Source organism: Lonchura striata, chromosome 8 (assembly GCF_046129695.1).
Source record: "Lonchura striata isolate bLonStr1 chromosome 8, bLonStr1.mat, whole genome shotgun sequence".
Classification (NCBI taxonomy): domain Eukaryota; kingdom Metazoa; phylum Chordata; class Aves; order Passeriformes; family Estrildidae; genus Lonchura; species Lonchura striata.
Genome location: NC_134610.1, coordinates 31,384,303 through 31,404,281, shown reverse-complemented (window position 1 = coordinate 31,404,281; position 19,979 = coordinate 31,384,303). Strand labels below are relative to the sequence as shown.

The following is a 19,979-nucleotide window of genomic DNA, read 5'->3' as shown; positions in this document are numbered from 1 at the left end:
TGGTTTGGTGTGCTGAGATTTGTCCGAAACTCAGTTGTTTTCTGCCAAAAAACCTGTCTACCTTGCTCTTAAGAGTTTTAGTCTTTGTCATTGAAATATTGTGGACAAAGATATTGCAGGATATGTCTGAACAGAACTTTGCTTTTCTGATTGAAAGCTTCCCAGTGCTGTGTATGACAGTCTGATAACCACCCTTGTGCCCCAAGCCCCACTGAGGAGATTGAAATGAACCTGGTGGTGTTTGCCTTGGTCTTTTGTTAATAGCAAAATTTTATGGAGCATTTAATCATCTGCTTTTTCAGCAGCTCAGAGATTGATGATGTTGTTCATATCAGAGTTTGAGGGAATTGCAAATGCAGTTACATGTAGCTAATTCTGTTCCCCAATTTAATAACATTTTCTGTGTGAAGTAGAAGTACACTGATTGGTTTGATATTGTTTGGTGCTAAACCACATCTGTGTTATGTTCTACTGATGTTTTGTTGGAACTGATATTATGAACATAGTTTTGGAAATACTGGCTATTTTTAGCTAAGTATTCAATAAATTCTGGCTTTTATTAACATAGGTTACTTCAATGGTAATGCGTCCTCGCTCATGGGGAAGAATCATACACTTAGTTACACTGTGTTTTAAACAAAATACTTGAATGGTGAGCTCTAGAAATGTGGCCAGCCAGCTGCCCTGTGATGTGACTGCAGAGTTTCTAATTAGAAGATGCTCTATGCAGTAACCATCTCAAATATGTTCCTTAGCAGTCTCTTGGATGAGACAGGAACACACCAAAAAAAAGGCATTCCAAAAAAGGACATGTTATCATCCCATCATGGAGGAGAACTAAAGTGTTTGGTCTAGTGCTGTGCAAGACAACTGCCAGAGGTATCTTAGAGGGGAAAGGAAGTTTTTTGACTCAGAACTGACTGTGGTAATTCACAAGGGTGACCTTCCTGAGCAAAGTTGTGCTACTGCTTGCACATCCTAAGCATATCTAATAGGGTTCCTGTGTTAAACCTCTAAGCCAAACACACTTGTAGTTGCTTAAAAAGCTGAAATTCTAATATTCTTCTTTACTACTCTGTGCCAACGGAGTTGATTGTCCTCACTCACACTGGTGAAAGCCCCACACTGTGCCTGCCCTGCCAGGAGAGCTGCTCGTGCATCCTCAGCTTTTGGGGACCTGATGTGTGCTGGAATTCCCCCAGTAACGCCATTGCCCTTTCCAGGGATGCTGTGAAACCATTCCTATGACTTGAGAGGCTTCATGGGTGTGTTTTGGTTTCACTGCCCCCTGTGAACCCCCAGTTTTGTGTGGTGCTAATGACAATGAGGGCAGGGGATGGTGGGGGTGGGTGAGGCTTCCCAGCCCTGCTGTTTGAACTGCTGGGCACCAAATGCAGTCTGGGCTTTGCACTGAAATCATGGCATGGGAACTGCTGGGTAACTCATGCCTGTGCTTGTTGTGTCATGCCATACCTTAAATATTCAGTAAAATCTGTAAAACAGTGATCTGGTACCTGTGCTTTAAGGAACAAATGGTTGGTTTTATGTCCAGGGTGCTGTGAGTTTAAGTAAGCAGAGATTGCTCCTTGATTCTCACAGGACTGTGTGAGAAGTCCTGCTGCATCAGTGATTAGCAAAAACTAAAACTGAGGTTTTGTTATTTTGGTTTGTTTTTTATTTTTTTTATCCTAGCTGTAATCTCCCATTTGTTCCAATCTGAAAAAATAAAATATTTACATGGAAATTTGTTTATAATTGCTTTAATTGGTATTGAACTTAATTGAAGAAGAGGGGTAAGCACCGCAAGAAGCATTCATGTGTTGCATAAAGTGTCTTAAATGAATTTGTCATCTTAATGCTGACATTTGAAATACTGGGCTAAGTTTTGTTTTTATTCTATGCAAAAGTACTGTTCTAGTTGATTAAAAAAATCATCTGATAGCAAAGTTCTTTTATTTTCTTTTCTTACCATCCCCTTTTTTTCTTTCGCTTTGACTGGATTGCTTGGAGAGCAGAGAAAGAGAAACTTTTTGTGATAAAAAGTAAACTGGTGAAACTTTTGCTCGGAAGATCAGAACAGAATGGAAAGTAGTAATGGAAATATCTTTACATGTATTTGTAAAAGTAAAAGCTCTGTAGTGCAGAATGGGATGGTGTTCAATAGCTTTGGATGTAGTGGATTTTTTGATTTTTTTTTTAGATTGGTAAATAATAAAATTCAAAAATAGTACTGTGAATCAAAAATCAAATAAGAATTTGAGTGGATCTATATTTTTAAGGGAATAAAAAACAAACATTACTGTACAATCTGAGGAAAATGGAGCAAGGATGTGGCAGCACTTATAGAAGGCAATTTTATCAGTATTAAGTCCCTGAGTGAAGTAGAGTCTATGTATTGCAATTTTTATTTTTTTTCCCTAGTGTCAAGCCCATGTGAAGATGAAAGCCTAGCTTGAAATAATCTGACAGGCTAAATGACACAAAACAGGGCAGTGCAAATGTGAACTGAGTGTTTTTATGGACTCTTGTAGTCAGCATTCACTTTAAAGCTTTCTTTCCAACCTATTTGTGTGTGCTATTTGTCTTCATGTATATGTATAATGCCACCTGCTCTGTGCCTCTGAAATCTCTGGGAGAACAGTTTAAAGGAAACTTAAAATGTCTTTCTGTATGAAGCACCACTGGGTGATTTGAACATAGATCTTCTCAATGCTGAAATTTCTTCCTCACCTTCTCAGCATTATTTCAGAATTCTTAAGGTCATTTGCAGTGTCTTTTATATGAAAATAAATAGAACTTCAACTATAATAATGGAATTTTATGTTTTCTTATGTGTGTTGTTCTGCAGGTTAAAGTGGGGAGGAAAACACCAAACCCAGAAGCATCATTGACCGGGTAGATTTTTCAACATGAATCGTGCTTTTAGCAGGAAGAAAGGTAGGTAATTTAGCTTATATTGCATGGAGAAATAAATGCCCTGTAAATATCTTTGGAATATTAAGAATTATACAAAGAAAAACTTAATCCTTGCACTGAATTATCTAGATAAAAACGAGCAGCCTTCTAGAAGATGTATGGAGCAAAGCATTCCTGATTGGTACTTACAGACCTTTCTGCATTCCAAGGCTGAAGTTGAACTTCATATATTTTTTATTGCAGGATGTGTTTACACACACACAGACACACACACACGAATGCATAAACATAAAATACACATTCTGTTTTCTTTTTTTTGCCTGCACACACCAAAGGAAGTGCTGGAGGGTTTTAGAACTTCTAAGAGTCAGTGACTTTAGTGACTTCATTTATATATATTCATTGGATTCTTATGCTTGGAGAAGCTATTTTTTTTTCAAACTGTGTTTAATATACTTGAAATATCTCATGCAGCAGGATATTTTTAGTCTGGATTTGTAGCAATCTAAAATGGCATGCTTTCTAAAAGAATATCAAAGCACTAAATATTCAGTTACATATGTTGCTCCTCTGGCTTGCTTAGTCTCTTTTCATGAATTGCTTATGATTAAACATAAATCTTTAGAAGTAGCATTAGTGGTGAAGCTTTTTTTACTGACAGCTGTTTTGATATTTCCCCTGTTTGTTTGTAAGGTAGAAAATATTCTGTAGGTCTCATTTCTTTATTTTCTGTGTTTTCTTCTGAAGGTCCTTAAGTGTGGCACACACCCCTTGCATGAATAAGTAGGTGTAACCTCAGTTGGATTGAGTGTAAATATTTTGCTTATATAGCAAGAATTTCTGCTTTGGTGTCAATATCAAAGCTGGAAATAAAAGGAGTCTGTGTATTTAGGCCAACATGAAATGCCAGCATCACTGCATCCTTATGTCTCCAGTGCATCTGTTAAAGCCAGGTGAATCAGGCTAAGAGAAGCAGTCCAGAATATCAACACCTGATCACTAAAGGAAGATAGATACACTTACAAAGGCTGCAAAATAGGATGAAAGATCTTTTAATACCCTGACAGCAGGAGGAAATAAGCTTAAACCCATAGCAGGTGCTCTCCTTAAGCACTGATGTATTTCCTTTTGTAGGTAATTGTAACATTGCTGTTGACAGATAGAACCTTTCAGGTGCTTGATAGTGTTGCCAGGCTTCTTCCAGATCATTTGAGAAACCATTTCATTATTTTTAATTGTGGATTGATTTATCACAACTGAGAAAGAAACTTGGGGATTGTAGATTGTTTTGTCTAGTAACTATGTAATTATTTTCCTTTTTTTTTTTTTCCTGATGACTTCTGATAATGTTTGAAGCTCAGCCTGTTGTGTTTCAGAAACAGATCATTTGTGTTTTACTGGATATTTCCTCAGAGTTTGGACTTGAACCCAGAATGCTAAAATGCTAAAGTGCACTATTCCATATTGCCCTTGGCAGTTTCTGCATCTTGCCTTTACAATCAGGTGTGAAGTTGTATCCCCAGTTTTCTGGGATCATTTGAAGGGTCTCAATTAACTTCTCTTTGTTTTCATTTCTTCTTAAGAAAATTCTTACTAATTTCTTACTAAGTCCTTATCTAAATTTTTGGAATTTCATTGTATTCAAAGACATTTGCTTTGTTCAGTTAATTCTGTGTGGGTTTTTTTTTACCCCAACCAGAAAATGTATAATATAAAAGCTATCAGGCACAATGAAATGCAATTAGTGTGGGTTCCTGATAATGATTCAGAACCTGAGAAGACAGAGGAATGCAATGCTTTCATCCATTTATTTTACTCATAGTAACACTCATGACATTTCCATTCTCATACCCTAGGAAAAAGAAAACAAGTTTCAGTTAAGCAATTGTCAAGAAAAAATGAAAATTACAAATTTTAAATTACATATTTTTAATGCAAATTGAAGTTCAGAAGAGCTCAGTTATATCAGTGTTCATGCATAATAACTGCATTTAAAAACAATTTCAATTGCTGAACTTCCTTGATAGTATTTGATTTTTCCCCCCAGATCTGATAGATACATTTATTTCCATTTCTTTATGTGTTATTTGTGGGTTTCTTCTGTCTACAAGAGTGTGGATAGTTTGAGGCATTAACAGTGTAACTGTGGCTCCCCAAGCAGTTCTTGCTAAAGCCAAACCAGTTTCCAGCTGGCTCTGCTGGCAGGGTTTGTGTGAATTACAAGTTTGCAGTGGTCTGTTACCTTGAAGCTACAAAAACAATAGCCTGAAATCCATAGGCTTGTGAGGAGAATTTTAACAGATGTAGGTGATACTGGGATAATAGCCAGAGATTATATTTGAACTAGACAGAATAAATGTTCCCTAATTTTCATTGTGATGATCGAGATGCACAGAGAAAAGATAGTTGGTCTTGCCACAGCTCCCATCCTTTTGAACTGGGCAAACTGGGCACTAGAATGGCTGGGACTGTGCTGTTCTTGCTGATCAGCTCTGCTCTCATTCCATCACCTGATCCCAGCAACAGAACGTTTCTTCTAAACATTCAGGAAATAATGTAATTTACAGACATTGGTAAACAAAGCAAGAAAAGAAGCACTAAAAGCAAACTTTCTTTGCTTTTTTCCCCCCATTTTTCTTCTGTTGGAGACTGGATAGCAACCTGTCCTTTCCCAAAAAATTGTCACGAAATGTGAGTTGCTAAGACAGAAAGTGGGCCCTTTCTAAAATTAATTCTGATCTTTTACAGGCAAAAGTTTCCTATAGATAAGATGTGTGGCATGAGTGTTTATGGAGAGAATCTGTTACGGGAGCAACAGCTTTTCATAAATCAGAGCAGTGCTCTTGAGAGCACACATTTCTACTTTCAGCATTACCAGAACTTCATTTTGAGGCAAATTTTTTACTGCAGGTATCGTATCTGCAGCCAGTACTCAGTGTAAGTTGATTTTTGAGGGTCATGGTTTGGACGTGAAATAGCCACTTCAGCTGACAAGGTGTGTTGAGTCCTCTGGCCTTAAAAAAGTGGTACAGCCATTGCCTGACTCCCCAAGATTTAGTACAAACCAGAACTGTTGAGTTTGCTTGTATTGCAGCTGGAATAATTTTTACTTGTCTGGTAGTCATTTGGATTGAAGGCTTAATTGATACGCTTAAATCTCAAATTGAAAAAATCAAACTTTCATCTTTCATTCTAATAATGGCAATGAAAATTTTAAGAAAATGTGAAGTTTAAGCAAATTTAGCTTACTCCAGAAAGTACTTAGAGGTAAAGATAAATAAATGCAATCTTTCAGCAGTCCAGGTTGTGATATCTGGTCTCTTCTGTCACCCATGAGTTTGTATAACAGGGAACAGGCTATAATACTGACAAAAGGGTTCATTTTAGGTTTAAACCTGATACCAGCACTTGCTGTTTGAAGTTACATGTTTAAATACGGAAAAAACCCAAAAACATTCAAAGCACCATAGCCTCTCTCTTGACTTCAGTAGAGTTTGGTTGGACTAACAAATACGTGTGTTATAGAGAAAATTCTCAGTTGTAGAAATACTACGTGACTCTACAAACTGTACAAAAGCAAACATCCTGTTTTCCATTCATTGGTCAATGAATGCAGTAAATAACAGTGAAATGACAATTATCTTTTCTTTAAGGATCTCTTTCCTTCTCCTACAAAAACAAATTGATGAACAATATGTATGTCCTTGTTTTCCTTTTATGACCAAGCTTGTCAAAGCATTTTTGTATCTGTCACATTATTGGAAGCTTGCTTTTGTATGTGATCCAGCTGTGGGGAAGGGGTTTTGAAGAGTCCTCTTTTCATTTTCAATTTTTCCTTTAAAGTCACACATGGTAGCATGCCCACTTGGAAATGCTGTGGTGCAAAAAGTCTGTAGTACAGATGGAAGTCTGCTCAATTTGAGATATGTTTGCATTTTGATAAATTCTGTCACTCTCTCAAGTAGCTTAGGGATATTAATGTAATTCTCCTGTAAGAGATCTCTCTAAATGCTATACTGTTATGTAAATTTTTCTCATTCTAAGTGTATTTGTATCTAAACTAAATTACTTGTTCCTAATTTAGACTTGATTTTGTGATGAGATTTATTTGCATAAACAAAATAGAAAACATGAACTCTCGGGTGTTTGTTTTGCTTATTATTTTAGTGAAATGAGTTGCCTCACGTAAATTAATTTAGCACATTTTACTGATCCTGCATCCTTCTATTCAAAGCTACTAGTATAAGAACTGGTACATATAAGTAAGGAAAAAATAACTAGAATTTCCTGGCTTTTACCTCATCAGAAATGTGAGAGAAAACTACTGTTCCTTCCAGAGACACATATAAATAAGCAATGACTGTAATCCAAACCCTCTGAGAGAAAAAGATTTAAGCTTTTTGAGTGACACAAAACAGTGCTAAAAATGTAGATACACATGTCTACTGAATTACAATGGCTGGAATGGGTGAGGCTGTGCAGGATGTAGAAGTTGAATTTAGTTTTTTTCTTTATTGTGCTCCAGTGGTCCTCCTTCATCCATAAAGACATAAAGAATGTCAGCCTTAGTTTTCATATGACATGAAGTTCAATGCATGAAGAAATCTAAATTTTCTGGGTTTTTTTCCCATATAATAGCAGTTAATAAGGTAGATAATTACTGCCAATTACCAGCTCTGAGATGTAGATGGCCTTTATAAAGCTAAATAGAATATAGTATAGTAACGACCTGTTTTCAATCATAAATTTCAGCAATGATATTCCTGTGAAATGTCTTTTTATGAGCCTTATTTATGACAGTGTAGACAGGTGCGTTTAATGGGCAGGGGCTGACACATAAAAAACTGCAATCAAAGGGTTATAAGATGCTCCTTTTATGTGAATGGACTGGCTACAATATGATCTTTTTTTTTATTATGAACATATGCTGCATTCCGGAGATGAAAAATATTTTGTTTTATATTTTATCTCTTAATGAGAAGACAATAGGTGAAGGGCCAAAAGAGTGATGGGGATAAGTGTAGTCCTAAAGTAAATCTATTTGCTATTTAGTCAGAATCTATTTCACATTAGTGGTTTAAGCAAATGACCTATTGTGTGCTGGACTTCCACATAAAGAGTAATGATAAAAAACATGAAGAGGATATACGCAGATAGTTTTAAAGGAATGTAAGCAGCCACAGACTTCCTCACTGTGGTCTTCAGATATTCTTGTGGTTGCACTTTATCCTTTCATAAGTGCATTCACCTTACAAGGGAGAAAGGGAAAAAAAAAAACAAAACCAACAACCCAACAAACCAAACCTAGGTCTAAATCTCTTCTTCTGCCCCTACTGCAAAAAAAAGCTGCTGCTTGATGTTTATAGGATTTCCTTGAACAAAATTTTTTCAGGAGTGAAGGATGGGAGGAAATGAGGGTGCTTTTTTCATATAACAAATAATTCTGTATTCAGCAGGTCTTTACACAAAAATCATTGAATAATTCTATAACACCTCCACAAAGAAGTCATATGTATTCCAGTTATTGTTCCTTATCTTTCTCAATGTGGGGTTATGAGGAAAACCAATATTCAGTGGCCAAGTCCCTTTTCTGTATTGATTTCTGACTTTGTTTCTTGAAGTATTATTTGTACTACTGCTCTCCTTAGGCTGTGGCAGCACCCATTCCAGTACAGCAGCAAGGAGAGCTGCAGGGTTTCCACCTTCATTTGGCAAGGACCCAATGCTCTTCTCTTGGTGGGACAGGGCCGTGCTCAGTCTGACCCTTTGTGTTTGTAACCATTTGTATGCAACTGGACACATATTAGTAGTAAACATGGTAGTAAATTCCCATTCTGCAAGCAAAAGGTTCAGCTCTAATTGTTTAGGACAAAAAAAGGTTACAGTATGTCTTCAGAGGAGGCATACAGATGAGGAGTGTGCTCTGGAAACCTTCTCTGAAGGATTCCTGGCTCTGTGCAGCTGAGCCTGATTTTTCTTTTCTCTCAAGTTCCATAAGAATAGGAGGATGATTTCCTGTTGCTTATTTTATCTGTGTTATCTTCAAAAAGGTGTTGCAGAACTGATCTTATCTCTTGCCTGCTGTAAGGAATATTCTAGGCAGGTTAGCAGTGACATTTACAGCAATAACTTGTGTTACTTCTCCCAAAGCTCAGGAACTCCTTTCCAGAAGACAGGTGTGCTGCAGAACCAGAGGCACAGATACTGGCTTTGCAATGGGAACAGCACAGGAGCTTTTTGGCTTCTACTCTATCAAAATTGACACAGCCACAGCCTAAATACTTGAGTTATACAGGTACTCTGTGAAATTACTGGTTGGGTATGTAGTTAAAGGTAAAATACCTTACCTTGTGTGAAATAAATTAGTGGTGTAAAAAACAGACCTTGTTAGGAATCACAATGGCTATTTGATTTCATAAGAATTTGTCCTATAAGGCTGTTTGAAAGTTGCAGAGAACATCCCAAAATAGATCACTCAGGAAAACATTGCTTTGTGAAATCAAATCCTTTTGGGACATAAAAGGATGTACCATAGGTACATAAGCAAGAGGAAGCTACAGATATGCATATTTTAGTTGCTCTCAGTGGTTGCTCAAACTCCTTTCTTCTTCTTCCAGTTCAAATTTTAAAGAAAGCTCCACTTAAACTTTTATATCACATTATTTCAGTGTTCTGGAATTGGAAAATTAAAATTCTGTTTTAATTATGTATGGAGATTGTAATTTATACTCCTTTTCCTTTGTTTTTACCTATTTACATAATGTTCTTTAACAGCAAGAAATTCTTCAAAATTTTGCTTTTTAAACATTTTTACGAGTTTAATTGATACCCCTCCAAATTTATTTATAGTAATACTGGAATAGTTCACTGAACTTTTTCTACAACAAGACTACAAAAGTGGAATATGGAGTTGGAGATATATAGTATTCACTATATAATTCACTAAGGGAGTATTCACTATATGTCTTAGTGAAAACTTGGAAAATGTGATCACTTAAATTATGTTATGACAGTAATCTCTTTTTGACTTCAAATGGAAGCTTTTATCTAAGGTAGTGGAGCTCTTGTAACTAGAGAACATAAGAGGTATGGGCTAAATAGTTCAGATTTATTTTGCTTGATTTTTTTCCCCTTTGGTTTAGGAATATGAATTTATTATAAGTTCTTAACATCAATAAATCAAAAGTGCAACAGCTAAGATTTGCTAATCACTGGTCAGTTGCGTTAACACTTTCATCCTATTTTCCTTAATTGTCAAAACTTACATATTAGCATCCATATCTCAAAAACATATAGTATAAAATGTGTAAGCGATGCAGTGGATGTTACTGTTGAGGAAATGCAAATACCAGGCTTATTTTCATTTTGTAATTATGCCAACCCAGCATTCTGTGAAACCATTTTGGAATTATAGCAATCAGCTGTTTAAAACCATTTATGAGGCCCTAAATATAGGGGAGAAGGACACAGGCAAAGCATTCTGCCAAGTTCACTCTGTTCGAGGGAGATATGGCTCTTTTCTTGGCCAGAAAGAGTAAATATGCATCCAAAACAGATCTTATGTTTGGGGGAAAGAAAGAAAAAAATAACAAAAGTAACTATTTTAAAGCTATGTGTATTGATGAGCATTTTGCTCTATATGTTTGTAGGGAAGGCTCTGACTCATAAATTAATTTGCTTAGTCCTAGTAGCCTGTTAATAATGCTAATAAATTGGTATCAGACACCCAAACTTCACTCAGTCGTTGCTCTAGAAGGTGGCTGGAACAAATGCTGCTGCTGAATAATGCAATAATATGGGTAGACTTGTTTGTTAGTAATATTTTGGTGTTATATTCTGATGAAAACTCTGGGGCCAAGCATTAAGTCTCAGGCCCCAGCCTATCCATCCATGTGTTACCTGCAGTGATCAAGAGTCTCCCTTGCTGTCTGACCAGCATAATGGAGGTTTTATGAGCACCTGCTTGTTTCTACTGCAGTCAGAATAAAGGAAATTATTTAACAGGGTGGCAGTTCTTTCATGTGCTGTTGTGAAGGTTTTCTTTCTTTACAGAAGAATAGATAATCTGGGAATAATGAAAGAGAGTACTTGTGTACATACACTGAATCAAGTGAGCTGTTTGTTCCTGAGACAGTAATACCTAGATGTATTATGGATCTCTTAGATGATCTCTTCTTCAGGAGACTCTTATTAGGCTGCTTATCACAAAAAATATTTTTGTCATACCAAGTTTTGTAAAGCAGGAAGAAAAGACAGTTCCAAGATTTCTGCTGTTAGCAATAAAAGCATTCATCAATGGGAAAAGATATTAATCCAGTAAAGAATAAAGGCTTTATTTTCTACCTTTTAGAAATTACTGTTTTCATTGTGGCACTGAAAAAGAAAAAGTTAAAATCAGATCCCATATCTGTTCATTATATTAAATGAATGGCCACTAGGTCTAATATGCTTTGGTAAACACTTTAGAAACATTAATTAATAAATGTTACTTAATGTTAATGAATTAATAATGACAGTGGGCTTTAGGGAGGCAGTTAACTGAAGCTGCACAATGAAAATGCCATTTTACAATCTCTTAGAGCAGTAACTTGCAGAGAAATTAATATCAAAGGAAGATCAATCTCGTGGTGCTGCCAGAACTTTCCTTTTTGGTAGAGAAATGGTCAGCTGTGCTGTTATCCAACCTAATGCCATCCTCCCCTGAGTGCAGCCCAGTTGTTCGGGGCCCTTGATGAAGTCCCCAGGTTGATTGCAGTTGGAGTCCAGGACATCCCTCTGGCCATCCTGGCTGTCTCCAGACCCTGGCAGGGGGCTTGCAGACCTTGGTACGAAGTTCAGAAACATCTGTGGCTTTGATTTTAGCATGTGGAAAAAGCTGCCATCTCTGTATGAAGAATTACAAGCCACAAGGGTTTGAGTAGTGTGATATTTGGATTAACAAAGGGTGAAAAAGGAGAATTTTGGGGTTTTTAGAATGTACTTCAGGGGGTCAAGATGGAGGAATTTGGGTGTGTCCTGACCTTCTTCCCCTTCTTCTTGTCCTCCATGTCTTGGTGTGATGGTGACACTTTTCTACAGATTTAAGGTAGAGACACATTGTATAATATAGATGATAGGTACTGGCACGTTGTAAACAGACTGTATGTAATTTTTGATAGAAAATGTAAACTCTGCCCAAAGGGACAGGCAGAATGCCATGGCCTCCTTTCTGGATGGACCTCAGCAGGTCAGAGAATGTTGTAGATGAGGAAAAATAAACAACCTTGAGAACTCGATCCTACACATTCCAGACTTCTTCTTTGGCTGCACAGGCTGGGAAACAAGGATATTTACACTCATGGGGTCCCAACAAGCTGACCCTGGGAGATTGCCTTCTTGTGTGATTTGTCAGCCCTGGCTCACACCCAGGACCCAGCAGGTGTGAGATGCACTTTGGAAAGAAACCTCCCCTTTCCAATGGTAAGGGGCTGGCATGGTTCAGGCAGGTGAGAAAAGAGAGAAGGCTCAATTCTGAGCAGCATTACCCCTCTGCCCATGGAAGTGCCCAGCTCCCACCTCCACCCTTGCAATTCAGTCTGTCAGACCCTTGTGTTTCCAATTGTTAACTTGATGCCATTTTCTCTTATCAGACTGGTGGGTTTTGGCAGGGAACAAAACCTGAGAAGCTGTCACTCAAGTCAAATTCCCTTTAAAAACTGGACAGTGCTGCTGCTCCAGGGGCTCTCTGTGCCTGTGCCATGCACTGAGCATGCTGTGCACATGCTGAGGTGTTGTGGAGAGGCTCCACACAGGATTGCCAGTCCTGGCTAATTAGGGCTGTGGTTTACCCTATGCCCTTGAAATCACAGTGGTGACCCTTTTTCACACCTCTTGTTCCACTCAGTGCCAGTGAGTTTGGCTAAGCCACCACATACTCAGAATTTCTCCTACCTACCAATAAAATCTAAGTGTAGGTTTCATTGGACTCTGAATGGCTCAAACTCATAATTCTCAAAAAACAACTGAGTGCCTTTTAAAACTTTAATGTAAACTCTAAGGCAACCTGGATTAAGAACTTCAAGTTCTAAAATAACTGTGGTTTTCACTCAGTGTAACAACTTGAGTCCTTTCATTGTCTCTTACTGTTAACATTAAAGGCAGGTTGTCAGGTTTGGTTTTATCTGGGCTTTCAGTCCTTTCTTTAAGATCTACTGTTTTATTTATCTGGGAAGTGTCTAGAACTCTTTTCTGTGTAACTAATAAAATAATAATATGAACTGTGATTTTCATTGTAGGGTTTCATGTTTTGCTTGTTGCTTCAGAATGAATAATTAAGTTTTAAGCTGTGAAAACTCTTAAAAAATTAAATCAGGTGAGGGATCATGCAAACCAAAAGCCATATATCCATCAGATATTAGACCAATACTTATTTTATTGGTTTTCTTTTGTCATGTTATTTCTGTTTTATTGCATGCAAAATGTCTGAATGTGGTCTTTCTCAACTGCTGTGAAATCAAACTAATTCTAAGCAGTATTTCAAACAGCTCCTGAGGGCAGTGTAAGTCCATAATCAGACCTTACACTTCAGAAGGCAATGCTGGTAAAAAAACTACCCCATAATAGCTTGCATGATTTTTAGCAGGTCTTTGCTATCAGCTTGAGTTTTCCCTTGTATTGATTTAGTTTAGCATTAAGAGCTCTCTTTCCAAAATATCACCACTCAAGTAACATCAGGAATATTTCCAATCAAGTAATGATTGCTTGCCTCTAAGAAATGGACTTCCGTTGTCAGAGAAAATCTTCAGTAGCCAAGTCACAATGTCTGTGGATCTACATCTGAGTATTGGACTATTTTAACCAGGCACAAGTCTCCTGGAACCAGGTGTCTTTTGGTACCTTGTTAAGTTACTGATTTAATTTTGATCTGAGAGTACCATATTTCCTGATCTTCCTCCCAGTTAGGGGTACCAACAGTTACAGCAGCACTTGCCTAGCAGTGTTATTCCTTGCTGGAATCTCTGTCACATTACTTTGGTAGGCAACTTGATGATTTCACAGAAACATTTTAAGTAAAGCTTTCTACATAATAATAAAATCGGAAAGATTGCCTCATGCTGAATTAAGACCAACATTTCACACTTAACTCCCAATCTAAATAGCATGTTTTTTTCAAATTTGAATTTGCCCTGATAGGTAGAAGTGAGGAAGAAATATTAGCAAGGAATAGTTTGTTATGATGGTACATGTCTAGCCACTTGTCTTCTTGTAAAATTTGCTTTAGAAGCTACAGCTCTGTCCCTTGTTTGTGGTGGTACTGGGCATAAAATGAGTGGAGAACTATTGCAATTTCCTTAAGAAGTCCAGTGCTCTATTTTTACTAGGTTTTCCTTCAGTGTATAAATATGACTGTATCCGTACTGAAGCTATTAAACAATATTGTGAAGAAACTAGGTAAATTAACCTTTGGTATTAGCAATGTGACTGCACCTGCAGGAGCTGAAATTGGCCCTGTGCAAGTGTTCACGGGGCAGGCTGGGGCAGTGAGCAGTCCTGTCCTGAGTGCCACCTGCCCCCTGCCTGGCCTTGCCAGCGAGCCCGGTGCCCAGCTGCTTGGCTGGGCTTCAGCTCATCTCCTGCCCTGACAGGCTTTATTCTACCTGGCCTAACTCACAAATTCACTAGGATGGTTATTTTGCACTTTCAGATAACATCAGCCTTTGATATTATGTTAGAGATCAGGTTTCAGGAGTTAAAATATTCTGTAAATGATTTCTTGGTTCTGGCAGTCCAGTCATGAACCATGGTTAAAAGGAAGAGCCACTTTAATCTTCCTCCTGGGTGCTGCTGAATGGACAAATCATTCTTCCTTAATTAAGAAGTGATAATATCACTCTTCAGTAATGGAGCTGAACATTGCTGCCATCTAGAATAAAATTTGCTAAGGGAAAAAAGAATTCTCCCAGCTTTGTAATTCTGATCCTGTTACGGTGGTGACTGGTGAATATCTTGTTTGATGGTTTTCTTGCTTTTGCATGCTCTAAAATATTTAATTATTGCTTTAGTGTCAATCAATGTCAGAGCTTTTGCTCTTCAACAGTTTGAGGTGAACAGAATTTTTTTGTCCTTAAGTGTAACTAACAAAAAAGTTAGTAATTACTATGACTGCAATTCCCCATAAAGGCAAATGTAATTGTGAATATCCAAGGGTAGAATTTTGCTTTAAGCTGTTATTCTGTTACTTAACTCAATAAAGTTCCAGATTTCTGACTTTAATTAATGCTCATTTAAGCCAGCATAGTCTCAAGTTAGAAAATACTACTAGATGTTAAATATATGTCGTATAAAACATTAGAGTTATAGATTCTTCCAGATGTATGGTAATGCAAATTAGCATTTTTGAACATTTTTGTTTTCTTAAATGATCTCAAATGAGAAAACCTTGAAAATTTGTTTCTAGGATTGTAATAAAAAGAAGTTTTTGCTTAACATATGGAATTCCATCTTAAATTGCGTAGAACATTCAAAAGGCCATTAAAATATGAAGAGAAGATGTATTTGGCAAATTACAGAATTTTGTCTATGCAACAAGAAAAGAGAATAAAACAGTCTTGTAATGGGAAAGTTAAAGGGTGAATATGCAAATTTGTTTAGCATCTGTATGGAAAGATTACAGATGATCTGAACTTATAAATCAGATCTAAAACTTATGAATCCGATGCTCAGCCTTTTTCTTTTATAAGGATTAGGACTTTGTTCTGTCAGTTACAGCTTGAATAATTTTTTGTTTGCCCCTGTCATGATAATTCTTCAGAAAAAGCACATAATTAATCAAAAAAGCATCATTAGATGCATAAGACGCAGTCAATGTTTTAAACAGGAGGATGCAGGAAATCCTGATCTGAGGCAGAACCAGCAAACAGCCTCACACCAATTAATACATTTGGGGGAGAAGTTGCAGTTCTTATGGAAAAGCAAGTTTACAATAGGAAGTGTGCCCAACGCTAAGAAGCAGATTCTTTCTCCTCAGTGTTTGGGAAGGTGTGAGATCTTTCCTTCCAGCCTCTCTAATTACTTCAGACAGCTAATTCTTCAAGTAAAGAGGATGGTTGTTGAACTTTTCCATAGAGATACTATTATACTTAAAATAACAATTGAATATTATATTCAGTGCTTCTTTTATTTTGCTTTTCTGTAGACAAAACATGGATGCACACTCCTGAAGCCTTATCAAAGCATTATATTCCCTATAATGCAAAGGTAAGAAAATATGAAGTTATTTTCTCCTCATACCTTTAGAATGCAGCACATTCTATCTTGTTTTTAACTTGAAAATTGCAGAAACATAGATTTGCCAGATGAAATAATGAAGACAAACTTAGTAAATGTCTGTTTTGCAGGTGAAAATGTTCTGTTTTTATTCTTGTTGTGAGCTATGGTTTACTAGGAAGAATGCTAGTATTCTTTCTCTACTTGTTGATGTTTTTGTAAATGGATGGAAGTTTTGAGTGCAAAGGAATTTAACATCAGGCTGCATGCTTAGAGTATTATTAAAACTAATGGAACAAACTTATTTTGAACAATATCAAAGGCAACCCTTTCTGCTGGATATACTGAAATGTCAAATACTCAGGAAATGTGGCAGAACAAGAATGGCATTTTTGCAAAATTACTTTTATTTTCTTATCCCAGTTACAGTGAGATAAGTTTATATAAGTAATGGTTCAATTTATCTGATGACATCCCTTAACAGGAAATGCATCTTACTTAAATACCTTAGAACCTAAAGGCTCCTAAATACTTACCTAAATACCAGCTTAGAAGATAGTTTGCTAAAAGGAGGAAAGAATATGCAGCCATCAGCATAACTCAGTAAACTGAATAATCTGCAATTATTTGCTCAAACTGAGAGTATAATTCAATAAAATTCTATTGTGGACTGTTCTGGATGATGATCTGTTATGATTGGTATTTCTTAATATAAAAACCTTTCTTAAGATAATCTTAAATAAAAAATCAATGTGAAAATTCTTAGTATCAAAATTCTTTTGTTTATATGTTTATATATATATATAAATATTTTCTTCATGGGCTAGGACTCAGGTTTCTACGTGAGTGTTCCCTGCTTTTTTATTTGCAATTTTCTTTTGCTTAGCATTGCCACAGAGTGAACAAGAGATTGTAGTGGGAAGTGGAGTTTCATTCTCACAGTCGCCAGGTTTTGAATGTGTTTTTGTTCTGTGTGTTTTCCAACTGGATTCTTGTCCAAAGGCTGTATTACCATTTAACTGAATAGCCTTGCCACACACCTTGGCTTTACATTGCACTTCTTGAGAGGGAGGATTACTTGCTGTGGTGACTGTGCCAGCTGCTTTAAGAGCAAGCTGAAGCCGTGAGTTTTTTTCAAAGCCCTGAACAATGTCTGTAATTTCTGGCCTTTGAGAGAAAAAAGAAACCTCTCTCATCTTCCATGTTTCATTGTCTTGCCCAAGAGCAGATATCTGGCGAGTAGGTGTTAGTGCAGCTGTGCAGAAAAAGAATTACAATAAAGAGGATGGTGCTAAGATGGTGGTAACTGTAGAAACAGCAGAATCAGCAGCTTCTAGAGCAGAAGAAAAGAATGAAGAATTCCATTCTAAAGGAAGTTGCTCTCAGCCTGGTTTGGAAGACGCTTGGTCCAAAATGTCTTTCCACTTATTTAGGCTGATATGTGCCTAAGTGTCCTCTCTAGTTCTGCTCCTGTTTGTTGTTTATTCCAGGGCCTCCTCCACCTTTGTGGTGACCTCCAAGGTCTGCCAGAACACTGAAATTAGGAAACTGAAATTTTAATACCACATATCTTGGCTTTTGGTTTTGTTTTATTTATTTATTTTTAAAGAAAGTTAACCCATTTTTTCATCTCAATCACAGTAGAAAAATCTTACTTAAAACTATCAGTCATTTGATTCAAAGCAAACAAAAAATTGCTCTGCTCTGCAACTGGAGTGTAAAAAGTATGGGATTCCCTACCCTGTTTATTTATTGACACCTGGAATAAATTCACACAGCTTTTATGAACTCAGCTGGCATATGCAGGCATAACAATAATAAATCCAGATTATATTTCCACCTCAGTTTTCAAATAGCATTCTTATTAAGAGGAAAGTATGTGTCTATCAGTACCGTATTTGAGGTTTGCAGCATTTTGGGTTTTAAGTGAAATGTCTCATTGATTTGATAACTTGTAACTATGTCATGAAATTATGATTAAAAGATTCAGAAAACCTTCATAATGCAAGAATTGAACAAGACTCATTGATTTTTACCCAAATTGTTCCAATTCTCTAACATTAAGTTCATGTATCTTCCGTGTTTGTTGGGAAGAAAAGACAACACTTGATCTGATTTATTTCAAAATGTAATCATGTGAGTGAAGAATGACACATTCAGAAAATCAAATCAGTTTGAGGGCAAGTAATACCAGATATGTTATTTGTCCATGAGCAACTGAGCCGTATTCTACTCCACAGTTTTTTGGATGCAGATTACCGTGGATGGAAAAGTGGTTTCTGTTCTTCATAAGACACAAAAATAATTTCTCTGGCACTAATCGGAGATGATCAGAACACAGGGAGAGCTTAGTGGGGAAGATGAGGTTTTGTTTATTCCTAAGACAGCGCATTCATAAAACACAGTTAATGAGTTGATTGTTACTAAAAAAAAATCCTTGCAAAGTTAACTGGAAAGTAAAAGAACCCTGCAATATTGACAACTGGCCTTTTTTCTCTACCAATTGGAGAGGACCTTTCTAACAGAGAATTAGTAGTGTCATGTTATCTCTTAGAACATGCACCCTGAGGATGATTTATGGCCATAATCCTCTTTGCAAGACAACATGAGCTCAGTTGTTTCTTCTGCAAGTAAAATCTGGGAACCATGAGTCTCCTAAGGAAGCCCTGAAGTATAAAAGTATCTTGAATTTCTCTCTCTTTTCTAACATATCCACTCCTACTTCACTGTTGTGAAATGAGCAGTTTTTGGCATGGTTTTACATGGTGTAAACCAATGACAATTTGAGCTTTGGGGTTTTTTTATTTATTGGGGGTGGAGGGGATGGGGACAGGAGTGTTTATTTTCCCTCATCAATTTTGTTTTGTTTGCTTTTGTTCTGTTACTGTCATTTTTTTGCGTTTAGTGTTTTTTCTTGACCTTTTCTTTTTTCCCCTTCTTATCTTACTGATGTCTTTGTCTACCAGAAGGCATAATAAGATTCCTCACTCTTCAGCATGCTCTGGATATGTGATCTTGGTTTAGTGAAGCCAGAATTTTGACCTCAGTTTGTGGTCCTATATTTTTTTTTAACTGTGTCACTACAAAGCATATTGGTCACACTTTTTCTTCCCCCAGAAAGATAATTTAGAATTTTTATACTGCAGTACCAAACACAGACTCATTTTGATGTGGTGGCATGACAGTTTTATAATCACCCAGATATAAAATTCTAAGGCAACCCTAAACTTCTCTCTGTTAATTTTTTCTGTAATGGTCCTAAATTAAAAAGGGATATTTCTGTTATTTTCTATACTGTAAAGAAAGAGCTCTCTTTTGCCCTTAAGGCAATTCTTTTGATTTGAGGCCAGCTTCCTTTCTGCAAAGCAAAAGTGATCAAAGTGTGATGTTGTAATGGAATAAGACTACAACCTTTAAAAAAGGGCTGGTGGCTGTCATCAGCTGAGTGGTGCCTTTCTGCCACCAACAAACAATGTTTACTGTGTCTCTTTGTAGTAATTGTGTCTGTAATCCCCTGTGGGAGTCACTTGCTTATTTTTTGGCTTATATCAAACTTCCAGATGCCCAGCTTTCCATTTTGCAGACGAGAGGTTGTGCTTTGCCAGCCTGGAGTTTGTGTTGGCTGCTGGCAAGGCAGGGCTCAGTGGCTCTGACCTTCTACAAGGCAGAAGTGCTGCTCTTTGCCATGGCAAGTGGTGGCACCTTAAACCCTTGGCAGGGTGTTTCACCAAGGGATGTCACAGCTCCCCAGTGCCCACTGGCATAATGCTTGCTTCACACTCACTTTCAGTTTTTTATATTGTCAGCTGCAGATTTGA

General features: G+C 37.0%; 1 protein-coding gene across 10 annotated transcripts in view; it reads left to right on the top strand.

The window, feature by feature from the left end:
* Positions 1–19,979, top strand: part of GULP1 (GULP PTB domain containing engulfment adaptor 1) — a 146,535-nt gene that overhangs the window by 66,358 nt on the left and 60,198 nt on the right. For all 10 annotated transcript variants that reach the window (XM_021540931.3, XM_021540935.2, XM_021540937.2 and 7 more), the window contains 2 exons: positions 2,849–2,937; positions 16,091–16,152. In XM_021540931.3, the coding sequence (XP_021396606.1) occupies positions 2,910–2,937; positions 16,091–16,152 (90 nt within the window). In that variant the 5' untranslated portion in view covers positions 2,849–2,909. The remainder of the gene's footprint in view (positions 1–2,848; positions 2,938–16,090; positions 16,153–19,979) is intronic.